Below are 25,233 nucleotides of genomic sequence, written 5' to 3' on the forward strand. Positions count from 1 at the left end.
TTTCAGCCAGGAATACGGATGAAATAAAATTTTTAACTAATTTTAAACCATTAGATATTATTTAATCTATTTCTTGATCACGCTCAAGTGAATAATTGAATATATCGCGTTTAAAAACCGTCAGATGTTTAATATCCACATGAATCTGCTATAAAGCACCCATCAACGGCCTTGATTGATAATAGTGTTATCGGAAACGGACATCACTTTTATATAGGTACATTTCGTAGCTGATAACTCTTATCGTTTACAACAACATGAGTTCGGCATTTGGAGTTATTCTATAGTAAAAAGATTCGCTTAAATAATTGTTTTTTCTTAATCTTTTATAATATAAATTTATAAATATAAATTTATATTATAAAAGATTAAGAATGTAGGATATAGATATAAAATGTTCCTTTTCAACACACACGGCGTCATCAAATCCATTAGTAAGCTATCACAAATATCAATAGATAAGATACTATTATATATAATGATAAATAATAAAAAATATCGCCATTTCGTGAGTTCAAGTGAAGTGTAAATTATGATCTCATAATTTCCAAAATGTTTAAATTTCTTATATTTAGTTTGTTAAGTATAGGTTTAAGTACAGCTCAAATCTTGCAAACAGGACAGTGTAGCGCGAATATTGCTCTTGCAGAAGATTTTGACATTGAAAGAGTAAGAGTTTTTTTTTTTCCTATCCATACTAATATTATAAATGCGAAAGTAACTCTGTCTGTCTGTCTGTCTGTTACTCAATCACGCCTAAACTACTGAACCAATTTTCATGAAATTTGGTATGGAGATATTTTGATACCCGAGAAAGGACATAGGCTACTTTTTATCCCGGGAAAATGACGCAATCCCGAAAATCCCACGGGAACGGGAACTAATTTGACTTTGACTTTGAATTTGACTGCGCGGGCAAAGCCGCGGGCGGAAACCTAGTACGTAATAAAGGAAGTTCTCGATTGTGGATTTACATGACTCTGATTCATTTTCTTTATAACCCTAAGTATTTAATAATAAATTGGTACCTATATACCGGGAAAAGAACACAGGTCATGTCGATTCTATGTTCAAGCATTAACTACTGCACAACAGACTGCGCATTTACATCAAACGAGCGAATGCTCATTGTAACCCTACTATGTCAAATTATTTTAGTATAAACAGGCGTAGAGCATTCATTCGTTTCTTTGTGTGTTCGAAAATATTCTATGCAATGTTATTATACTGAAAAACACTGAATACGAGTTTTACACTCGTCGTCGGTCGTTTGATGTAAATGCACCGTTAGAGATAGGTAATAGATGTATAATTTGTATAACTGTCTGAGATATACAAATTGACTATCGCCCTTACAGCTTATAAAATTAATATATTACTATGTAAAATTATTGATCCGAAACTAAAACATTATTCTATGACATAAACATTTAAGATAGTCATCATAATAAAATCCAATATTTTCCAGATTGCGCATTACCCTTTGACACTCAATTAACTCAATAGGACAAATAAATAATAAACAATAATAATTCTACGTCTTCTCTATTACTTATACATATAATTTATCTAGGAATTATCGTCATCTTTTTTCCTAGAAACTCTGTCTAGTTTAATGGGAAATGAGAATTTGACTTTTTCTTTGACCTAGCTTATTAGATACAATGCAAACTCAAGCATTTATTCATCGAGACTTTTAGAAGCTTTGCATCGAATCTCGTGTCACAATGTTTGTCCTCAATGGACTCCTAAACCACTTAACCGATTATAATAAAATTCACACACCATGTGCAGTTTGATCCAACTTGAGAGATAGGATAGGTTTTATAAAATAATACGCGATTGAACTTGCAGCCAGGTCATGTTACCAATATAATAAGACCTTCCTTAACGATACAAATGTATCTTGAGTCCAAGATACATTTGTATCGTTAACGATCATAATTTTATGACATGCAAACATAATTTAAGCCGGAGAGTTAATCCGACTCGGAATCTATTTACATTTACCAAAAGAGAATATAATATTATTTTCTACTCTGTGTATTACTCGAAAAAAAAATACATAATTTTAATTATAGTAGAGTAGTTTTAATACATTTAACAGTTCAACAACGTAACCTTATATCGACGGTCATAAAATAATAATATATAATTTCGTTTTGTTAGAATTGCACAATGTTTCACTCTTTTCGATAACGATAACATATTTATTGTAATGACTAACACGAGAAATTTTAAGATTTGATTTAATTGATAAACCATTCCAAACATAATAACAATTTCTGATCGACTGAACGTCGCTACAATGTTTCTTAAGTTACTTAACCCTTTTTCTTTTTAAACACTAGAGATGTTAGTATAAAAATCGAAAATAAATATCTAGAATAAAATGTAATGATTCCTACTTTCCAATGTTCTCCTATTTTACGTACTTATCATTTATTATAAATCCAACACTAAGAAAAAAAGGAAAAAGCAATCACGTAATCTCTGGTGTCACAATAAATAATATAAATACTTAGGTCGTGTCATAAGTCACATGATAAAATAATAATTAGACATTCAGAATAATTATTTATCGTATTAGAGATAACAAATACGTTAGTTTAAGAAACTATTCGATATTGATAAATAAAGGTAATCATAAAAAAGACCTTTTGTTACTTATGTAATCATACAATTTTGCAATGTAATTACCTATAACATGACTTGTTCTTTAATATTAGGTATTTTTCTATGGTATTTTTTCTAGGAATTAAATAAAAAATCTTGAACAATTTTTAATTAAGCCTCTTGAAAAAGATCTTTTAAAGGAAGAATATATTTTTTTAGAAACACGATATTTTTTAAGTCGGGTTTTTTTTATTATCATAATTAATTTTTTTATTATGCAATTTAGAATAGACACACCTCTCAACACAGTTAAACCTGTTTTTGAGTTAGTTACTACGTGAACTCGATTGACATTTTTTTTTCCAAACTGGAACATTTTACATACACGTGTATTTTAATATAATAGTTTTTATTTAGATTAAAATGGGTATCTATTCAAGGCTTTTGAACAGCATATTATAAAGTAAAATTATTTTTTCGCGGCTGTCCGAAAAGGGGGCGGAACAAAATAATGACTTCATACTTCTTAAAATATTTTTTATGTATGACGAAATATCTAAATGGCTTAAAAAAAATTTACATGCTAAAAATTGTTTGAACAAAAACAATGCTTATACCGCATTTTACATAAAATATTTTAATAATTTATTTTACTAAAATTAGTTCGTCTAAAAAACCATTACCATACTTATACCCTAAAGTGATAAAGAATAAATGAAAAGAATTTTAATTGCTTAAAAAATATTTCTAAATAAACAATCAACCCGTGTCTTCAACCGCGTATTCAAAATAAATTCCCATGGGATTGAGTTGTTTCATTACAGTAAAATGTAGCGTTGTCAGGCAAAATGTAGCCTTGTTACTCTTTAGCTTCCTATCTATCTCCAGACACAAAAATTATATTCAATAAAATCGCTGCGTTAAAGAAAGTCAAACAAATAAATATTTTTTTTTTGTAATTATTGTTAAATTATTATTCATTGAATTAATTAATAAGTAATATAACTTTGGTATTCATTATATTAGTTATGTTAGTAAGGAAGTAAGGTTAATATAGAATTTATAGATGAACCCAACATTAAAAACACAGACTATAGAGTTGCCATAACATTTTTGCAAACAAGAATCTTGTGGTTTTGCGGCCGCTGTAATTTACACCAAATAATGCTGTTTTCCCACATTGTATCATAATTAGTCCCAGCTTTTTATGCACATTTTATAATAATTAATCATGTAGTAATAATAAATCATATCGAAGAATCAAAAAGTTCGATTACATGTGACATCCGCCAACCCACACTTGGCCAGCGTGGTGGATCATGGCCCTCATAGGAGGCCCGTGTCCCAACAGTGGGCTGTGGGAACGTATATGGGCTGATGATGATGAATCATGTAGTATTATAACTTTAGACAATGTCTAAGCCTTAGGTCTAAGTAGAGTTTGTGTGTATAGAATGTCTTTTATTTGGCATGGTTTTCACTGTAGTGTGAATGGCTTGATTCATATATTCTGTCGTTCCGAAAAATTTTTTAGTAGTTAATAGTAAGTAATCTTGGTAATATGCGTGAATCAGGTGACAATGGATTACCTATTTTTTTTTTTTTTTTTTTTTTTAATCAGATGAAATAAAACGTCAAGAATTAGAAATATCACTAGAACTGGCCTATATGTACCTTGACTTTGATTAGAAAAAAGGAGTAAGCTTTGACCACCTTTTTATTAGCCAGTTTTATTATAAGTCATTTATATTAAAACTATATATACCTTTCCGATGGCTTTGTCTTAAATTGACCAAATTATGATGTACTTAATCCTCGAAAACCATTTATAGCACAGTATTAACCCTTAGCAGGTATCGTGGGTCAAATTTGACCCAGAAGCGAACATTTTCGGTTATAATTCTTTAAATATTTATGCAACGACTTTGCGCTTCTAAGTATTCTCAGTACGTCGCTAGCTGCAGCGGGGGGTGGATGTGCAGAACTGTGACTATCTTAGGAGCGGAGGTAAGTAGCTTTCTGGGTCACGTTCGACCCACGACACCAAATAAGTAACTTTTTTCACTGAGTGTAATTACTTACTTTTTTGGTTTTATTGTTTATTTGTACTACATTGGAGGGCTTTTTGAACGACAGACAAATCGAGGAGTTGATGAACGACTTAAGTGATGATTTGGAATTGAAAAATGAAAGAATACCAAATGTAAACCAACTTTGTGACGACGAAATCATCAGCGATCGAGACAATCCCTAATCTGTTAGTTGCTTAGAAGACAGTGTATTTGGAGTAAGTTCTGACGACGATGAAAACGAAGAGGAGATACGAGAATAATAGAAAATATACGAGGAACGAAAATACGAGAGATGAGAGTGAAGAAGATGAGGATGAGCGTGGGGCATGAGCATGCGGCTTGAGTTGATGGTAGAAGTCATTTTGGTTTTGGTTGTCATTTTTTTTATTTTATGCTGATTTCAGAAGCAATTTGTTTTTTTGTTATAATAAAGATATGAGAAGTGCCATAAATATATTTTAGTTAAAGTTTTTCTAACATTTCTATTTTTTTTTTTTATGTTTTAAGTTCACATTAACCAAAAAGTGCCAAAAAATAAGGTTATTTACAAATGTGTGTAAAACATGATATTTTTATTTATATTCTAAAATTAAATAAGGTTATTTTGTAAAAAAATATTTTTTTATTTCTTATCTAACCATATTTTATACAAATAATAAAAATCTACGTTCTACAACAGATTGTTTGGTATGGGTAGAATTTGACCCACGATACCGGTAGTGTTGCCAAAAAAGGCGATACCAGCTAAGGGTTAATACTGTGCTGTGCCTGAAGTTAAAAAAAAAACATCAAAATCTTTTTCGTGGTATTGAAGATCTCTACATACATACAGGTAATTTTTTTACTATGTAATGATTAGGGCATGCAGAACCGAGTCCGGTTCCAAGTTTCTGAAACCCGGTTCCAAATCGAGCTCAGAACCGGGTAGAACCGGGTTACCCGGTTCTTTTATAATACCTAGGAAAAAAATACGAAATTAAACAAAAGTAACTGTAAAAGTACCTGATGGGCCTTTTATTTACGCGGCTTGTGTCTTATTTTATTAAATTAATAAAGAAACAAAATTTCAATACTTCTCTTTATTTATCTGTCTTATAAAAGTACCTTGTTATAATAATATCACATATAAACTTAAACCTTATTCATTAACTGCAAACTGTAAAGCAAAAAACCGGCCAAGTACGAGTCGGACAGCTCCGAGGACTCCGAACAATCCTATTTTTTTATAATGTTGTAACTTTAAAATTTATGTTTCTAACAATTTTTATCTGTGTTATAAGACGTTACTTTTACCAGATTTAAAGGCTCTGTGTTCATGAGAAGTACCCTGTAGGTTTTGAGCCTCATACGAATGTCGAAATTTGCGAAAATTTTCAGCATTTACCGCTGTATCTTTTGATGCGTTGGCTTGTGAGTTTGACTTTTTCACAGCACCAAGGGACCGAAGACTTGAGTATTCGATATAAATTTCAGCTTGATACCAAAAACAAAAACATGACTGGATCATTATATGAAACAGTAAAATCAACAGCTTTTCAAATTCACGACAAATCTAATAAAAATATTTCAGTAGCCTAATTTTTGGCATTTTCGAAGCCTAATTGTTTTTTTTTTTTGGTAAGTAATACACCCGTAGAAAAATTTATAGCATCTAAGGTTAGACAACCAATCAGAGCCACGCTTGAGGCGTGGCATGAAAATTCGCGATGCACGTTAGTCTGACGTTGACAGATAGAATAAATTTGTTAAAATAATGCAGCAAAATATAAATAACACTTTATATTTATATTTTGGTCGGAACCGGGAGAACCGGGTTTCATACTATTCAGACCCGGTTCTCAAGATCATCAAAAAACCCGGGTTTACCCGGGTTTTTCGGAACCGGGTAAACCCGGGTGCATGCCCTAGACTAATGATTGTCACATTATAATTAAAAAACTACCGGATATAACAACGTGATTGAGGTAAACGCTGTATAGTCAATGTCTATAGTTCGTGGACTATTGTGTTTGAAAAAAACTTCGCTCGGTTAATGCTTTATTTATTTGCATAAGGGATCGGTAGGTACTGCAAAGCCCTGTCAATCGACATTTTAGATAATAAACTTAAATTATAACTATTTTCCCTATATTTAAGTAGTCTCAGAAATATTATAAGAATATAAAATTGTATATCTAGATGGAATTGAAATAATATGAACAAACTGTTTCGTACCTGCTGAACTGTTTAGTAGATTCTACCTACAAATACGCGTGCTTTCTCACTCTTTAAGTAATATCCCTGAAGCATAACCTGAATTATTTGGCAACGGCAATTGATTAATTTAAACAATATAAATATAATTTAGAGGTAATACTTTATGCTCTAACGCTTTCCCACAGTTTTCTGGAAGATGGAACAGCATAGAAGGAACTCGCAGCCCACTTCAACCAGGCGACTGCTCGTATTTAGAAATAAATCCAACGAGCAATACAACGACCGCTGGGGTTAATAACTATAGTGTGTACATGAGGGCACTGAATCAGAACTTTCTAGAAGAAATCAATGGAGTTGCATCCGCAATAAATAATACCGCCACATATACCATGACGTTGGTGCCGGTTGGTAAAAGTAAGTAGTTCTATAAAAAATTGTGATAAATTGCTTTGAAATATATTAAGATTTATGCACAAACAATATTTTTTACCTTGCTTAATTGTCGTTTTAAAAGTACGCTTTACAAAACAATTTCTGAGTGCCTATAATTAGCTTAAAATGAACAATAGTCAAACGGTATATTCATTATCCAAATATGTATATGAGATAAGACTAATTCCTGAAAAAAAAACAACTTACAAAACCCTCCATCATATGGGAGCATTTTCTAATACCATCCAGATTCTTTTAGTAATTTCTAAGAAGCACTTTCCAATACGAAACTTACATTTATATAGCACATAATTACAATTTAAATTATTATATAATTAAATTAAAAATATTTTCAGCCATCGATTTCAACATCATGCTAACAGACTACGAAAACTTCGCTCTTGCATACAGTTGTGAGAATGTGGGGACCACTAACAGGAACAGTAAGTAAAAATTCTGAGAAATCGGGGTTGGCTTATTCTTGTATATTATATTAATATACATATATAAATATATATTCACGTCATTCCATCCTTTGCAAAGCTTCTCCGCGGCTTTGCAAAGAATTGCAAAGAATGGAATGACGTGGAATAATGAGCCAATGGATTTATGGGTAGGCGAAAGTGAAAGGAAAAGAGACTTCATTTTTCTGTAAAATTTTCCTTACTTATAATATGTCAAAAAACATTCAACCCGGATATCGAACCCGAGACATATCGGCACATGTTACACACGTTAACCTCGGCATTGACAACAAGATAAGGATAGAGTTCAAACTTATTTGTTATCTATTAATAACAATATTTTATTGCCAAAATAAGACCACCTCCACTGAAGGAAATTATAAATTTTTGATAATTATTTTTCACTTCAAATCAAATATCTATTGATCATAATCAAATTTTCATTTTGTAACTGCTACGTATACAAAAATCAGTTAATAAGGATATTGACCGAACCGTCAATAAGACTGGTTCAGGGTTTTGACTGTAACATATATAATGTGATCGCAAATCGACATGATTCACGACTTTCTGATGTTAGTCACTGATCATATTATTATTCCAATGTTTAAAAATTACTGCCACTTTAATTATTACTGAAGGGCTTAAATCAGTACAACAACCGCTCTACTGTAAAACATGGATACCTATCTTATTTGGCTCTATACATATACTTAGTTTCTTCCTCATTTTCTGAGCTTAATGGAATCGTCAATATTATAATTCTTCGTTTTAACCCTAACCTCGGTTCCAGTATACATTTGGCAACTGGGTAGAAGCACGTCGTTTCCCAGCGAAATGATAGCAAATCTCATGAACCAGACCATTTTCACAAACTTTGGATTGCGGTCTGCTGATTTGACGGTGACAGACCATTCGGAAACCGCGTGTTATGTGCTCCCTGTGATACCCCCAGGGCAATCTGTTATCCTACCTGGACAATGCGACCCTAATACAACAGTTGTCCAGAACTTTGATGTTTCTGAGGTTTGTATATAAATTAAAAGAAATTATACTATTACTAGAGCCTTTAGTTCATATACTATGTCTGAAGGTACGTCTGCAAAAGTCAAGATCTAAAAGTATGATATTAGAGATTAAGGAACATGCATAAACATAACATAAAATGCATTCGTATAGCGATACTTCATTAATTTAAAATTGTGTAAAATGTGAAATTGATAAAATATTCAGCCATGTTAACATGTATAAGTCGTGGCCATATCGTAGATTTGCTCATTTCATGAAATGGCCAATTTAGTTTGGCCAGATCGTTAAATCGTCAACGTTTCACGATTTGGTCATCCACATTTGGCCAGATCGTCGATCTGGCCAAACGTGGATGGCCATTTCACGAAATGCGACCATTTTTGTTTCTTTTTAAAAAAGCGATTCGCTTCTGGCATTGTTTATTAAAGTCTAACCTAACCTAACCTAACTGTTTTCTATTGAAAAAACCATGCACTTCTGGTATTCGCCGGCGCTACCGCGGCACTTACTTACATGACAATAAATAAGTTCTTAAAATATTCTGAATTTTTTAATGTTTTATGGACTCTCTAAGATATTTTATACGATCTGGCCAAATGTCGATGACCAAATCGTGAAACGTTGACGATTTAACGATCTGATCAAACTATGTTGGCCATTTCATGAAATGAGCAAATCTATGATATGGCCACGACATATAGATAAAAATAATCAAATCACTATGAAAAAATAATAGTAATTCTATGTAGTAAAGCGTATCATCGACCACAAAGTTACATTATTTTAAAAGTATTGAGGAAGAAAAAGAAGATAAGATAAAATTAATGCACGCTTTAAAACACGTGTTTAAACGTTATTTTATGTTTATTGCATTTTCGATAAATCCGATAATCCGATTTAAGTCGCTGAGGATCATCATTTTGAGACCTCCCACAAAAATTAATTTTATTTCATATCAAAGCGAAAAATTTCACAGATAAATAATAATTAGAAAAAATGTCTATTACACAGCTAATGTAGTGTTATTCTATTAATTTTCATCTAATACGCACTTCTCAATTGTTACAACTATTATATTACTTCAACTTTGCTAATGAGTTATCAACAATAAAAATATCTAAATGTAAATATTAACACCTTTTTTTGAGTATGGAAATCTTGCCTAGACTAAAACCCCACTGTGTTCCGTCGAGCCGCTTTAATGATGGGCCCGCTGATATTGGTTGGAATTCTTCCGCTAGCAAAATATTATGTAGTAACACCTGCGATATTGAGGCAGATAATAATTGTAGCTAATCTTATATACATTCCTTTTACATTAAAAATATTCCTAACACAAATATTTGCAACAACTAAATAATAAGTGAAGTCTCTCTCCAAAGATTAGTTTTATCATATTTTTTTGTGATTGATTATATGAAGGCATTTTTATAAAGCGACTATAAATGGATTACAGGTAATCCAGATTAGGATATAAATATTTTTTTAATTAATCTTAATTCTTTTTAATTGAGTCATTTTAGGAATAAAGCTTCGTTTTTATTGCTAGATAAAATCTCTTTCAATTGTTGAAGACAAGTGAGTCAAAGAAAGTGTAATCGCTTATATTTTTGTACCAATGCCTTTTGCGTTATTATTTTTAATTAGAATTACTTCATTACTTAGTTAAAAATAATGTTGATGATTTGTTTCTTTGGATGGTAAATGATAAATTGTTTTAACGATCACGAAAGAAGTACCTATGTAGTTTATTGTTTAAAAACAATTTGTCTCTCAAATATCGATTCATTTCATTTTCATTTGCAATTTTTGACTTTCCAGTCCACAGAGCTTGCTCTTGCTATTTTGCTCAGTTTTTCCTATGTTGTTGCAATGTTTTATTACAATCACTTAAGCACAGAATATTCTTCAATTTTCCATTTAACTATTTCCTCCGTAGTATGTGTATCTATCAAATACAATCATAACATTCCAAAATGTGTTCTACTTTCCAAACAATACAATTCATTATCCATTGACAGTTCCAAGGAGTATGGCACCAAATCGCGAGCTACTATTCTCCCAACGCTGTAGGGAGCTGCAGCAGAGCGGAATACACCCTACGAGGGTCTGTAGTGGAGGTGGTGAATAGAGAGGTGGTGGCACAGAGCCTGGCTACCATCAGTGGTACCGCTACCATCGCCAGTACGGATAATAGTGCAAGACTACTTGTCACCTTGGAGGTGGCCCCGGGAGGTATGTACCTTTACTGTTGTTACAGGCTTTCTTTGGAAAGATTTCTCCACTTGAACAAAAAAGGCTTTCTTTGGTTGTCTAATGATGAAACTGCATTTGCGTTTGAAAATATTTAATTCAATAGCATTGAATATAATTTATTTAGAACTGCATTTTGGTGTGTTATACTTTTACTTCTATAGTTTCACTTACTTTTTGTTTATATAAGCTTTGCGCCCGTGGCTTCGTCCGCTTTGTCAAAATCATGCAAACCGTCCTCTTGAATCACACTATCCATTAAAAAATCGGCATCCAAATCCGGTTTGTACTTTTAAAGATATACATACTTACAGACATTAGGCAGAGTGCAGACGCGGGGAGCAACTTTGTTTCATATTATTATGTCGTAGCTGTAGTGATGTTGTTCTTGTATGTTGGTAAATATTTGTGCAAGCTATTTTAGCAATTATATTTCATCATCATTTCCAATTTTCCAATACCTTTATTATCAATATTATATTAATCACTTGATAACATATTTGTTTATAATAAGTCATTCTCAAATCTCAGTTTACCTAATTAATTAGCATACGAACAATTCAATTTTAATTTAATCAAGTGTACATTATTATCATTTTACATTAACTTTATATAAAGTATAAGATTTATAGCCAAAGATCGAATTCCTGTTAGATCTTTATTACCGACTAGCTGCTGCGCGCGGTTTCACCCCCGTGGCTCCACCCCTGTTGGTCGTAGCGTGATGACACATAGCTTATAACCTTCCTCGATAAATGGGCTATATAACAGCGAAAGAATTTTTCAAATCGGACCAGTAGTTCCCGAGATTAGCGCGTTCAAACAAACAAACAAACAAACATACAAACAAACAAACAAACAAACTCTTCAGCTTTATAATATTAGTATAGATGTAAGTCGTGTTAGTTAGTTTTGGTAGTAGTAGCACCTATGCAAGTAGTTCTAATTTATAAACTGAACATCATCACTTCTGAAGAATAAAAAAATAAGAAAAATATAAATATAATTCTCACATGTTACATACCAACACTTTAAACACAAGCTATTTACCCGACTTTTTACTTTTTATTTTACCCGCGAAATAGTACCTATATATACAAAGTACTAATGTATTATCACAGTATTACAATATTATTTCCTATGTAATGCTGTGGTATTATCATATCATTTTTTTATATACTTTAAACGATCTGTCTTTTAACTGTCTACGTCTAGTACTTTTCCTAAGTTTTATAAAATATATCCAATCATCCGAGCATTTTTGTATTCATGTTGATTTTCACAAATATATATAATGTATAACATCATAACCGACAGGGCCGATTTTTCAATGCTTGGATTAAACTTATCCGTCCAATAAAGTATTACACGATAATATTAAAATGTCACGTAAACTGTCAAATACGGGCAATTAGAATACGTTTTTAAAATGGTAGTTTTATACATTATTCGATGAATAAGTTTTATCCAAGCATTGAAAAGTCGGCCCTTACAATAATTGGTAATAAGATTAAATCTAATCAAAGTCAAAAAATGCCGATATATTTGAAGATAAGATTGTATTTTTATTATCTATGGCATAATCTAGTACTGTGTTATTTTTTTAGGATAATTATTAAATACCTTATTATAAATAAAAAAATAAGCAAAAACGGTTGAGTGCGAGCCGCACTTGCAACACTAAGGGTTCCGTAGAAATAAGAAAATAGTTGTTATTTGAATAAGCCCTTTTAAAAGCAATATTATGACATTAAATAAATTTAAAAATACATCTTGTGTAGGTGCCCTCTATCATATTTTTATATTAACTCACATAAACTTAAATATTTAACCAAACTATTTGCATTCATTTTGAATAGATCAATAACAAGTAAATCTTGCATTCACAAACAAACAAATAAAAATACTTTATTGTGCACCAATAAATAAAAAAATAATTACAAAAGTAAATATATAAAACAGATAGACACAGTTGAGCACAACAGGCGGTCTTATCGCTAAGACAGCAATCTCTTCCAGACAACCTGGTGGTCAAGGATTTGTAGGATTTACCACTATTTATTCACGTTTTGTATAATACCTTAAATATGCCCGCTGCTGTTCCATTGACGCGTCCGCGTTAAGATGTAGAAGCCCTTCTGGCTAACATCTCGAGACACCACACAAAAATGTTCCATTGAATGTTTATCTATACTTCTAGATTAATATTATAAGGAGGAAAGGTTTGTAATTATGTATGTATGTATGTATGGTTTTCACGCATAAACTACTGGGCCGATTTCAAAAATTCTTTCACCTTTCAAGCTGCATCTTCAATGAGCAACATAGGCTAGGTGTTAACACGGAAATTCCACGGGAACAGGAATTATGCGGGCGAGGCCGCAGGCGGAAAGCTAGTTAGTACCTTTTAAATTACACATCGGATTGTGATGCGGTTTTTTTTTGAAGTGAAAACTTCTTTAGCGGCGTTGGGTATAAAATCTTAAACTCGCGTCAGGACACGTGGCCTGATCGAAAAAGCGTAAGACGGATGTTTTTTTTTTTAGCCCTTATATTCCATGCGTAAGACGGTTCCAAAATATCAAACATGCTGAACGTTAATAATCAAGTTTTCACATCTGCCGGCACTCCCGGAGTGCAACCCGTCTTTTTTTTAATAAATAGTTGTAAACGATAAATGTTTTAGTACATCATTTGTAAAATTTAAGTCAAAGCGCACCCAAAAAACTAGTAAAAAAGAATCACAGTGCATCCGTACCAATCTAACGTTTGAGGAAAAACACAGTTTCATACATATTTATTCTCCTTAAGTCATATATCACAGGTTATCGAGTAATAAGAGTCACAATTGAAACGGCAAAACTGTTTTTGGTACGATTTTGATAATGTTATCATTCACCTTAGGTGAATAGCATTTATCAGTTTTTTTTAGTTTGTTTGGGGATAGTGTCATTATTATCGTTTTAGAAAAATTGTATCGTGACCTAATGTCAGTGTTTAGTTAATCGTAAATTTACATCATTATTGTGAGTTATTATCATACCTAGTGTTTAAATATATACGTATACTGTGAGTTTGTTTGTTTGAACGTGTTTTGACCACTGACCACTTTTCGATAGGCAAGCAATTATAGCCAAATTTGTTAATAAAAAATATTTAATAAAAAAATACGTCTCATCTGGTTATCAGATCGGTGAAGGACGATCTCCCACGGGCTCTCCTACAAGAATTTTCATTAAAATTTGCGAAGTAATTTAAGCACAAATAATTCAAAAAAAAGAACCAAATTTTTTCATATTACATGTTTAAGATAGTCATATCTCATATTAAATGTATGGCAGTGTTTGATCTAAATTTTTTGGATATTTCCCGTTTTATTTTTAAAAAGTTATTATTGTCTTTTTATTCATTAGGTAAAGGGCATTCAATATCAGTTTAAAGTTTTTTGATATCTGCAATAGTTACGGAATAATCGCCTGTGCACACTTAACAATTACACCCTGTATAAGTTATAAGCCAGTTATAATAATTCTATATCGTATTATCTTGATATAGTTTTAAGCTTGGAATATTTTTTTATCTCTGTATCAAGATTATTAAGATAAATAGTTACTAATATTCATAGAATTACTATGATTAGGCTAAATACTATGTGTCTCAACGTCTCGTGTTCAATAGCGACAATAGAAAGTCAATTGTAATAATATTTAATTTTTCAACCTTAAAAGGTTAAATTCATCGATATTTTATATAATAACTAGCTTACCGCCCGCGGCTTCGCCCGCTTTCTCTAAAACGATTTGAAATTTTAACTATCCTATCTCTCAAGTTGGATCCAACTGCACATGGTGTGCGAATTTTATTATAATCGGTTATGTGGTTTAGGAGTCCATTGAAGACAAACATTGTGACACGAGATTTATATATATTAAAGATATTATAAATAATAATATGCTCTGAGCTTTAAGCTCTATCCTTCACGGAAATTTATCGTAATACCTATTTTTATTTAAAATGTAACGTTACAAACAACACACAAAAAAACCATCAAAAAACGTACAAAAAATTTATATTTTTGTTTCTATGGACAAAAAACTTAAGTGTAGTAAAGAGCACATCGTTAGTTTTTTAAATGCCCGAGGTGTATAAAAAATTAATAAGTCTAGAGACTTCAGATATCCAAAAGTAAAAAAGCTTCACAATAGATTAGCTAAAATTAATATTACTTGCATGTATTGTGGTACATTTTAAAAAATTTCATAGCTTTCGCCCGTGGCTTCGCTCACTCTAAAACCTAATAAATTATATACCAAAACCTTCATCTGTAATTACTCTATCTACATATATAAAAATTCCAAATTAATCTGTTGCATAATTTTCAAGATCTAAGCATGAAGACACACGAAGCATGTGCAAAGCTAATATCTATACTAGTATTATAAAGCTGAAGAGTTTGTTTGTTTGAACGCGATAATCGCAGGAACTACTGCATACAAATTATACCCATTATTATTTACTTTTAAACATTCAGTTACTGTATTTTTACAAAAAAATAACAATAATAGATCCAAATAAAAAACAGCAGATCAACTACTCATGCATTTCTGGGTATCAACAACAAAGCCTGTAACAAAAAATGACCTTTTCATATTGATTAGCACCTCCTATGCGTAGACTACCTACTATGTAGGTACTATGTAAATTAAGCATTAAGCTTAGAACTTTATTATGATTCAAAACATAGTGAATTTTTTGTTTTATAATTTAATTTATGAACACAAGATAGGCTTTATCACAAATAATAGTTTTAAAATAAGTACATATATAATACATAATTTCATAGGATTGATATACATATAAACACACATACACACATCTCATATACCTACACCAATTTTGTACCTAAAATCCAACTATTTAAGCTTGTATAATATACATAATTATATTAGTAAAACATTTGATTTTTTTTAATAAATCGAAAAAGGTGATCAGCGTTAGCATAAAAATAAAACTCCATCTTTTTATCAGTTTATTTCAAGAAACTATTCCGACGTATAAAGTATGTATGTATACACTTTTTAAGTTATCTCTAAATAACTGGTATAATAATGTTGAAATTATAGTATTTACCTCTTTACTTATTTGATTTTTTTATTAAATATTTTAATTGAACACGTCAATAAAATGAAGATAAATAAATACGTATTATTTTGCTACAATATTTACTTAATATTCTAACTAACGAAATATCACTTCATACGAAACGACTTAAATAAAATACTGAATATATCGGCCCTTTTATCCCTTAAGACGTTAATTTCTCAATGAATAAAATTATAATAGACAGATATTCGCTAATAACTTTGCATTAGTATATTCATTAGGTGCATTATAATTTACGATGCATTGCAAATAATTATACACTGAGCACTTAAAAAGCCAGATGGGAAGTAAATTTGCATGCAAAAACACACTTTCACGTGGATTTACCTATTTTATTGCTAAGAGGAATATGAATTAATATGTATTTACTAGCTGACTCGCCAAACATGTTTTGCCATTTAATGAGAATAAAAACTAATTTACAATATGACGTAAACACCTTTTGGATATGCACAAAAAATTGCATAAAAATTATTCAAGTCATTTCGGAGTACGAGGAGTTTGGCCACAAGCACATGATAATTTTACATAAAACTAGCTGTGCCCCGCGATTTTACCCGCGGTGTTCCACCCCTGTTGGTCTTAGCGTGATGATATTATAATTATAGCCTACTAGCTTTCCACCCGCGGCATCGCCCGCGCTTTCAAAGAAAAACTCGCATAGTTCCCGTTCCCGTGGGATTTCCGGGATAAAACCTATCCTGTGTCCTTTCTCGGGTATCAAAATATCTCTATACAAAATTTCATGCAAATTGGTTCAGTAGTTAAGGCGTGATTGAGTAACAGACAGACAGACAGAGTTACTTTCGCATTTATAATATTAGTATGGATAACCTTCCTCGATAAATGGGCTAAATAATAAGTTCCTGATGTTAGCGCGTTCAAACAAACTCTTCAGCTTTATAATATTAGTATAGATATATAATTAGGTACCTTATACATAGGTAGGCAGTTACGTAAATAATTTCATACATATATCAATTTCTTTATTTGTAAGGTTTTTGTAGGTACAATAAACTTTTAAAGATACATATTTCAACAAAAACATTAAAGTATATAAATTACATGCATCTGACTAGATAAGTATACATTTTTTTTGTATCATTTACATACAAAAAATGGCTCATGAAAACTTACCAATATGCAGGTAGCGAGCGAAGTCACTGACTTTTACTTGTATTCGTGATTATGTGTTGAATATTAATTAATATATTAATATTATTATACAATCAAAAACAACTTGACTGTTGTTTAAGATTTTTAATATTTCCATACATCGTCATTTAGTTAAATACCTGATTAATCCTAAAGATAAATATACGCAATATTTTTCATATCATAAAAGCGAATTGACCTTTTGAGGTGAAACTGCAACGATTATGTAGTGTTAACAATTTTGTTTTTTTTTCAGTTAATATTAATTCGTCTCTTTGGGTGCTGGCGACTGACTACAAAAACTTCGCAGTTTCTTACACCTGCGAGAATCTTGAAAATAATCAGAAAAGAGGTAAGGTATCATAGTTATAAACTTATTATTAGGTAATTAGCGACTTGGGTGGTAATACCAGTATAGGGTTAGGTAGGTGTATTAATATTATATGTGGTAATACATGTTAATACTAAATTGCTATTAAGCCTGGTATGATTGCGCTGGACTTTAAAAGTTTAAATTTTAAAATCTTCCTTTAATACCTAGTAATTACAGTTTTTACTAATATAAATTGTAATTTATTGAGATATTAATTTTTAAAATCGCTTATGAAGTGTGCATTTTTTGCAACCGAGATTGCATAAATTGTTAATTGAAAATATCGTTTCTTGGAAAACAAACAAAAAAATTATAACGTATTAAAATTGCAAAACATGGATAAGGTAAATCAGTACTTTATATTGTAAAATGTGAAACCTCTTTGCAGTGTTTTACACTTTTTATTAAATTCAAGATAAAAAAAAACCTCTCCTTTATGTTAAAAAATCTTAAAAAAAACTTTACAAAAACAAAACACGTAAAGCTTCGCATAGATTAAAAATCAGATAATATTATAATTATTAAGTTCGTTCTTTAAAGCATTAATAAAACAGTATAAATTATGTATTTGTTTTAACTTGATTCCAAACAAACTGTATCTAAGTCTTATTAAGGCCAAATACATTTAGTTTTATAGCGGGCATTGGAACAATTTTCATACAAATTATTTGATTTCATTTTGACCTAGCTTTAATTAACAAAATATACTACTTATTTAATAAATAAATATCAAAATACTAGTTCAATAATTACTCTATGTACATTTAATAAGAACACAATTAAAAAACAAAGCTGTCAAAGCTACAACCTCATTTGTTACTGGCAACCCCCGTAAAAAAAAATAGAAAAAAAAGTGTCGTTCGAAATTCAAATGAATATTCTTCTACAAATATTTTTTTCGTTGAATTCCAGATAAATACATTGAGATAATATTAATATGGAGCAGACACCACGAACAAAATCTGTGCGCCAAGCGCGGCGGCGCGGGGCGCGCGAATGACGGCTAGACAGTCATAGATTATGCGATGTCACTGACTCACCGCTATAGAGGCGACACTTTGTTTCATTCTGTCTATTTTATTGGGTGCCACTCCTTACATGCACGTTGACTTGAAATTTTCTTTGTACTTACTTAATATTTATTTTAGGTATAAACTGACTTTACTACGCGGGGCTAACAATATCTGGCATATAATATAGGATGATGTAAATAGTGACGTCATATGGAATAATTTAATTTTTTTCGTGTTTTAGGTTCAGTCATGGCTATGGGAAGTTTTATTCCTTACAAATTGAGCCTTTTTTAGAAAAAAAATAATTTTTCCCTTTCTTCACGGCCCAGACATGGAAACCTTGAATAGAAAAAATATTAATTATTTATCTCTGAACTAGCGGTCCGCCCCGGCTTCGCCCGTGGCACATATTTCGCAATAAAAAGTAGCCTATGTTCTTTCTCAGGGTCTTAAGATTGTCTGTGCCAAAGGAGAATGCCCATGAAAGTATGGACCACAGTACAGTGTTGCGTCAATGCCAGAGTGGTTTTGGAGGGTTCTTCGATATTCAAAAGATTTTTACCAATTGATTTTTTTGTGATAAAAACAGGGGTTTTCAAGATATTGAGAAAAATGTGAAATAACCTCAAAACTTAAATAACCCCGATTTAGTTAGGTTTATGTGTGATTTAGGTAACATTTTATCGTCCAAAGGTTATTTTTCGATTAACATATTTAATCTATGCGTAGAGCTTATGCTTTCAGACAAAGTCTATCTGTTCATCGGCTAGTGTAGGTAGGCACCAGAAATCTTCCGGGACGGATTTCAAGAAAACCTAAATATATACCTACTTAAAAAATGCCAATTGAGTTTTTATTCGGTTTACATGTTGTTGTTGTTTGAATCATTTTTTCACTACATATTCGAAGAAAGAAACAAATAAGAAATAACTGGTTACCTACCAAGCTATGTCATAATAATATTTTTTTTTTATATATACATATTTATATTATTTTACTTCACTATCTTTGTTTAAACAACCTACAGTGTATAAACAATACCTTAAAGAGTGATTTTATGTTAATTGATTTTTTTTGTAATTCAATGAAAACAATATAGTAAATGTAATAAGTTACCGCTTGGTTACCGTGGTAACCGGTAATGGACACTAAATCTATAATAACGGATCTAAACAATTACATGTCTTATTAGATTTTACAAAACATTCCCTGTTCAAAATATATTTTCCGATGGTAAGAAGGCCTCTAAATTGCCGAGATTTTTTTTAATAGTATTGTTGTCTTGATGCATGAGAAAAATCAGTACCAAAAATGGGCATTCTCCTTTCATCAAAATCGGTCCAGTAGTTTATGAGCCTATTAATTACAATCAAACAAACAAACAAAGTTTTCCTCTTTATAATATTAGTGCAGATAAATAAATAATAATTCAATTATACGTTCAAGTCAGTAGCTTATACAATATCAATTAAAAACTTGATTAAAATCAATTAACAAAAAAAAATTGGTGATTGAGTAATTGATTTTCATATTTCATGATTTCACCTTTTTTCAATTAACAACCAGTCTATGCTTTTCTAATTATGTAAAATTATTATTTTATAGTATAAAAATATACGCCAGCAAATATTACTAACAACACTTAGTTCATGCCCAATGTCATATATCTTAAATTTTTAATCTATGACAAAATGTCGCCCGCCAAAAATTTTGCTCTAACTAAGTTTTAAAAATTATTATCTAGTTACTTACTGATGAAAAGTTATTCCTTTGCACTTTTCCGTATTCTTTGTATTATTTGTGCAATATCGTAACACACACGTAGGCATATTTGATGCGTTTCACTTTAAAACAAATAAAAAATGAGCGTGACGTTCGCGCCAATGAGCGAGCAAGCGACTGAGTGCAGTTACGCCACATGACGTATGTTGAGTGGAACATAAGTGATGTAGGCGGTATCGTCTCCATATTAATATTATCTCAATGGATAAATATTACAATTATTGTAAATATTGTAGTAAGGTTTTGTTGTATAAATTGTTGATTTTTATCTAAAGCGCAATGTCTATGTAAATTCAACACATAAAACAAAGAGTTTAAGAAAATTAATGAGACGTCATGTTATGTTACATTTTGAAGCAAACGTAAGTAGTAAATAAAACTTAAAGTGAATGTAAATAGTAAATAAAAAAATATTTTTGATTAAATAAATACGATAAATCAATGAAGTTGCATTGGGTATACAAAAGTTGATTAAATCGTCTATGCAACAATCTTTTTATACTGAAAATAGTAGATACCTAGTTAATACATATTTTGGATCATAATATTGTACCTAATAGGTAGTTGTAGGGTCAATTGTATATTAGGTATTTAGTGCACATTAACAATAACAAACATTTTTACTCCTGGTTACTGTATTAGATTTTCATGTCAATTTTTTCAGTAGTTCGAATTATTTTTCATATGATCTTAATTGTGACCTTCAAGTATTCTAATGAAGGAATCAAGTAATGAATAATTCTTTTGACTATGGATTAGGTCAACAAAATAAGAATCGAGTCTCAATAAAGGCCTATTCAAATTGGAAACTAATCGCGTAGGTAGGTACCTATCCGAGCACCTATACCGATCGGTACGCTATAATTAGAGTCTCTACAATATATGTACTATGTAAGAGATTTAATCGCGTGACATCGGGATACTAGATCGGGGCAGCGGATACCGCTCTAATCTGAATCTGGCCTTTAATAGGAAAGATAAGCTAGATTAGGAAAAAATAAATATTTAACAATATGAATATTATGTTCTTCTGAAAAATGCATTTTGAACAAAAACATCGATGAATTTAAAACCTGTTTAGAATAATTTAAAATTAATACGTCAATACGCTAATATTTTCCACTTTTTTGTCGTGTTATTATAATATGAATGATCCTTATAGTTTTTGTCGCATCGTTCGGTCGAAACAGAGCTTCCGAAATCTATTAAATTGTCATAATTTTATTAATTTATAGTCACAAATAATTTTGTAAGTTATTATTTTAATTCAATTATTATTGGCGTCAAATTGACGTGTAAACATGTTTTTGAAAGTCAATTCTAGAATATTTTAAATACTAAATGACACGCGGACGTTATTCGTGTTAATTAACTAATTTAGTATTCGTGATAATTAAATAAATTAACACTTTTTAAGAGTAGTGAAATAAGTGAAGGAATGCTCATACACTTTTGCAATATTGCGTCTACGCACACTATAACAAAAGCGCCGTGAGGAATTTTCGTGACGCTGACCTAGCCCGCTTGTCCTTTTTTTGTATGGTTTCTCTCAATGTTAGCTAGAAAGGCTTCTACAATCTACATGTTAACGCGGACGCGTGGGTGAACTGAAGGTTCACCCGGGTAGCGACATGTGCAAGGGCGTCCCCCCCTTGACGGGGGTCTCGAACCTCGGCTTGGGTTGTCGCTTGAGTGGAGGAGGCCGGAAGGGCCCTAGTCGGACGGGTCGCTTGGCCAGCGTACCGCGCTATAAGGAACTTCGTTCCAATAAAATTAGCAATACAAATTAAATGTTGGTGCCTCGAAGAGCACTTTCAGAACATCATGCATGACTAATCTATAAACCAAATTAGTAATTACCATCAAGATGGAATTATAATAAAAGTGCTCTTGGATATTTTAGTTTTTTATGGAGATGTTTTATAAATGAGATATTTTTTAAAAAACAGAAAGAATAAAAGTAGCAGTTTAAGCACTTTGCCCATTGATGGCTGACACCTAACATTAACAAAAAGGTACCTAGGAACTATTTCCTATATAAATTATTTTATTATTTAAACCAGAAATTACTATTACTACAATTTACCGGAAACGATAAACTGAATATTATTAAGGAAATATTTATTGGTGTTGTTTTTATTGAATTTTATCTATCAATGAATGCGCATACAGGAAACTATAGTAGAGCGATAAAATAATCAATCACTTAAAAATGATAATGGACAAAATGTGCATAATAAATTAATTAAATTGAAAGGTCAATGCATATGGTTGCAGCAAAAAACGTCATCATTCATAAAACATGGATGCTGTTTTAATGCGTAGGATGTATTATGTATTTGAAATGCAATTCATAGATATTATTTTTAATTATAGAATTGTTGATTTATTTATATGTACTTCAAACCTAGGTTATTGTTCTATATTCCTATCTTACGTTTCTAAATAAATGTTATAAGTACTTTTTGCCAAGCTCATAATATTAATATACCCTTAATAATTAAACTATACTTATTCATGCCTCGTCTTAACCTAAATTAAATTCTGTCTTGACTTTCAACACTACATTGAATGAATGAATAGCAAAAACTATCTCTGCCAGGCGACCCTTAAAGTAAAGGAAATAAACACAAGGAACGTAGGTACCTAAGTACCAGATGACCTGTAACCAATTTTAAAATCTTTAACATTACAGTGAACAGCTGGATCCTTAGCAGAACGCAACAGCTTACAGACGACGTCAAGGTCCAAGTTGACAATGTAGTCGCTTCGTATTTGGACCTGAACGACCGGTACTACGTCCAAACTGACCAGAGCGATGCCGCGTGCTTCTACTATCCGGTACCAGCTTTGGACCAGTCCGTGGTCTTCCCTGGACAATGTGATGAGAACATCCCCGTGGTTATGAATTTCAGTGTCGCTGATGTAAGTAGGAATACAGACAAACTAAATAATTATTATAGTGACAAGACAGTCAATTCATATTATAAAATTTTTAGGTTTTATAGCAAAGTATCAGTAATTATTGTGCTCCAAAAAGAAAGTAAAAATAAAACAAACATAAACAACAACATGCTATCGTACAATCAATACAATACATACAACAACATGCTTTATAATCAATCATCATACTTAAAATTTCGACTTCAAAAAAGGATTTCAATTGCATGTTTTTATGCACTTTTATCGCCAACTGTTGGTAGTTTTTTAAGCCTTTTCAATCATTAAGTAAAACTTATTTACTCGAGCTGGTTCTGGCCTTTTTCTTCGGAATATAAACTTCGAATTTTCATCAAAATGTTATCTTTGAAACAAGCAGAAATCCTTTTATTTCTACAATAAATATTCCATCATCATCCACTCTACGCAATGAACTTAAAATCATTATATATTACAGGATGCATTTCAATTATTTACCATCAAAATATCCCTTAAAAAGTCCGTAATAACTTTAGGCACACTATAGCTAAGTTTGTTTTTAGTATCTGGGCGTTTGGAACACCATAGAAGCTTACCCATCAGCAAATGCCCTGGGAAGCTGTGGTAACGCAGAGTACACCCTTGGTTCTGGGGGTAAAGTCGATGTGTACAATACAGAAGTCATCAACCAGACTTTACTCACTATTGACGGAACAGCTGAAGTGGCGTTTGATGATGGCAGCGCGAAGCTTTTGGTCACCTTCCCCATTGCGGGAACTAATTGTGAGTATGAAGACCTTTTTTTAAAGGAATTTTAATGGTATTTTTTAAAGCCGTAATTGGTCTTTGAAAACCATTTCATAGACAGTGAGAGTGTAATATAATTATTGTATTCTTACTGTGTGTTAGACACCGATGATTTTTACATTTTCTTGTCTCACTCGTTTAGTTTTGGGAAAAAATTAAAGCAAAAACTCCTCCCAAGCACTTGGATATAGACTTAAAATTGAATTACCAACTAGCTGCCTGAATAGTAATAGATATTAGTGATATCTATAAAATATCATTAACTTATAATACTTATCTATATTACTTCAAATTATGTCTCATAATATCCTGTAATTTACTTCCGATTTATGAAGTTCAAATTATAATTAACTTGGTATGAATTTAAATATAGGATTATGAAATGAAACGTGATTTCATGGTATTCCATATTTGAGCACCTTTTTATGATAATTGAAGATATAATATTATAGTTACATACTTCGTCCAGTTGTTTAACGTAAATTATGTATTAAAATTTGTTCACTGAGTTACGTACCTTTGATAGTTAAAAAACAATTAATAAACGCAGTGAACATTATTTGAAATGTTGAACACTTAAATTTGATGATAAAGAATAATTGTAATTAATATAATATTATTGTAATTATTGCCTATAATCTAATATCTAATATTCTAATATATCTAGATATATGGATGTTTTATGTTATATGATTATATTATTCTAAGTTTGTATGGATGTATGGATGTTTGTTACTCTTTCACGTAAAAACTACTGAACCGATTACAATGAAATTTAGCACACATATAGGGGGTAACTTGGATTAACACATAGGATAGTTTTTATCTCGGAAATCCCACGGGAACGGGAACTATGCGGGTTTTCCTTTGCAAACAACATTTAGACAAAGCGGGCGAAGCCGCGGGCGGAAATTGAATATTGTAGAATAACATTTCAATAAAGATAATAAAAACCGGAA

The 25,233-nt window shown here is 31.3% G+C and overlaps 1 protein-coding gene across 1 annotated transcript in view; it reads left to right on the forward strand.

The window, feature by feature from the left end:
- The first annotated feature begins 524 nt into the window (after nt 1–524).
- Nucleotides 525–25,233, forward strand: part of LOC123699679 — a 59,929-nt gene continuing 35,220 nt past the window's right edge. Inside the window, exons 1-8 of the mRNA XM_045646689.1 lie at nt 525–669; nt 7,070–7,298; nt 7,673–7,759; nt 8,574–8,806; nt 10,831–11,044; nt 17,637–17,732; nt 23,244–23,473; nt 24,031–24,250. Coding sequence (XP_045502645.1) covers nt 553–669; nt 7,070–7,298; nt 7,673–7,759; nt 8,574–8,806; nt 10,831–11,044; nt 17,637–17,732; nt 23,244–23,473; nt 24,031–24,250 — 1,426 coding nt within the window. The 5' untranslated portion in view covers nt 525–552. The remainder of the gene's footprint in view (nt 670–7,069; nt 7,299–7,672; nt 7,760–8,573; nt 8,807–10,830; nt 11,045–17,636; nt 17,733–23,243; nt 23,474–24,030; nt 24,251–25,233) is intronic.

This window comes from Colias croceus, chromosome 18, assembly GCF_905220415.1.
Source record: "Colias croceus chromosome 18, ilColCroc2.1".
In the NCBI taxonomy this organism is placed as follows: domain Eukaryota; kingdom Metazoa; phylum Arthropoda; class Insecta; order Lepidoptera; family Pieridae; genus Colias; species Colias croceus.